This window comes from Pundamilia nyererei, unplaced genomic scaffold (assembly GCF_000239375.1).
Source record: "Pundamilia nyererei isolate P.nyererei 1_Seehausen unplaced genomic scaffold, PunNye1.0 scaffold00401, whole genome shotgun sequence".
In the NCBI taxonomy this organism is placed as follows: domain Eukaryota; kingdom Metazoa; phylum Chordata; class Actinopteri; order Cichliformes; family Cichlidae; genus Pundamilia; species Pundamilia nyererei.
In genome coordinates, this window is record NW_005187802.1 from 222,169 (window position 1) to 223,762 (window position 1,594).

General features: G+C 38.0%; 1 protein-coding gene across 1 annotated transcript; it reads left to right on the forward strand.

Moving 5' to 3' along the window:
* Positions 1–930: 930 nt before the first annotated feature.
* On the forward strand, positions 931–1,350 carry LOC102207019 (dromaiocalcin-1-like). Its single transcript, XM_005753102.1, has one exon. It carries the CDS (start codon positions 931–933, stop codon positions 1,348–1,350), a length of 420 nt encoding a protein of 139 aa, XP_005753159.1.
* Positions 1,351–1,594: the final 244 nt, after the last annotated feature.

Sequence of the window (1,594 nt, forward strand, 5' to 3'; positions counted from 1 at the left end):
AACAAAATCACCGAAGCATGTCAACCTTGTTAAGAGACATTTTTGTGAGTGTTTTTTTTTTTGTAATTATAAATGAAGGTAATTTACTTTGCTTAGAGTCTTTTGTAACTGCAGCCGATGCCATAGGTCATTTGGCATTCACTTCCATATTAACCAGAAAAGCAAGAAAAATGACCTGAATCTAAAAATCTACTTAAAGTAAAATTTCTTGAAGAAACAATTAGGCTAAACATTTAATTTATGTTTAATCATCAAGTAATCTTTATTTCCTAATATTATGTGCACACATTTACAAACTTGTTTGCCTGCATTTTGACTAGAAGTTTTTATACCTGCTGCAGTGTAGAGAACAATGAACTGTTTTCATCATTTTTTCAGTCAGCTGATTTCAAAAGAAAATACATGTTATTTAAAAAAAAATGGTAATAAAGTAAAAGGAAACAGCAACTGTGCAACAGCTGTACTGGATGCTGACTGATTCAGTGAATGAAAGTACTGCCCTATGCAAATACATTTTGACAGACAAACATAAAAAGTCAAAGCTCCAGCAGATATCATCAAACCTCTCTGTATCTTTGTTGCTCTTGAGAACTCTTTGAAGCAAGACAGCAATGAATCCAATTTTTCCCTGCATCCTGCTCCTGCTGAGCTTGTCTGGAACTTTTACCAAGTATGTTTACATTGAGGAGAAATACAGCTGGAAAGAGGCTTTAGATTACTGTTGCCAGCACCATACAGACCTGGCTCCTGTTAATAATCAGCGCGACATCCACATACTTCAGGAGCTCTCCGGTGGCACAACTGAAAAGATCTGGATAGGACTGATAAGGAGGTCCTCAGACAAAAACAAATGGTTGTGGTCAGGAGGTGGAGAGGTGTCCAGGTTTTTCTGGGAAGTTAAACAACCTGACAATAAGAGTAATGACAATTATGGCTATACTGAGAAAAACAGGTGGCATGATTCAGACGGAGGTGGTAAGGAACACTTTTTCTGCTACTGGCCAGTGGTGGCAACTAAAAAAAAAAACTTGGGAGGAAGCACTAAAGTACTGCAGGGAGCACCATAACGACCTGGCCAGTGTGGCATCAGAGACCGAGATGATGCTGATCCAGAAAGAGCTGAAGAAACATAACACCACTGAACACGTCTGGATTGGCTTGCGCTTCTTGTCCAGAGAGTGGCTGTGGGTGGACAAACAGGAGATGGGCTACGAGGCCTGGGGTGATGGGGGAAAACCATTGTGTCCGCACCCCAAGATGAAGTGTGGAGCCCTACAAGTGACAGGAGGGACTCAAGGTGTTTGGGAGGCGCATGATTGTGTGGAGAGACTCAATTTTATTTGCTACTGAAGTTGTTTACTTTGCAAAATGAATTTTGAGAACATTTTTGTTTATTGTAGTTAGTACAGTTTGGTTATTTATATCGCCTGTTTCATTTCTATCCTGTCAAAAAATTATGTAAGCTAGATTTTTTTTTTGAAAGAATTCTATTTCAACTTTTTGTTTTGATGTGTAAATAAAAAATGTCTATGTTGATTAAATCAAAAACAAGCAAAACAAAAAGAAAAATTTAATTGTTATTTCTCCTGCAGCA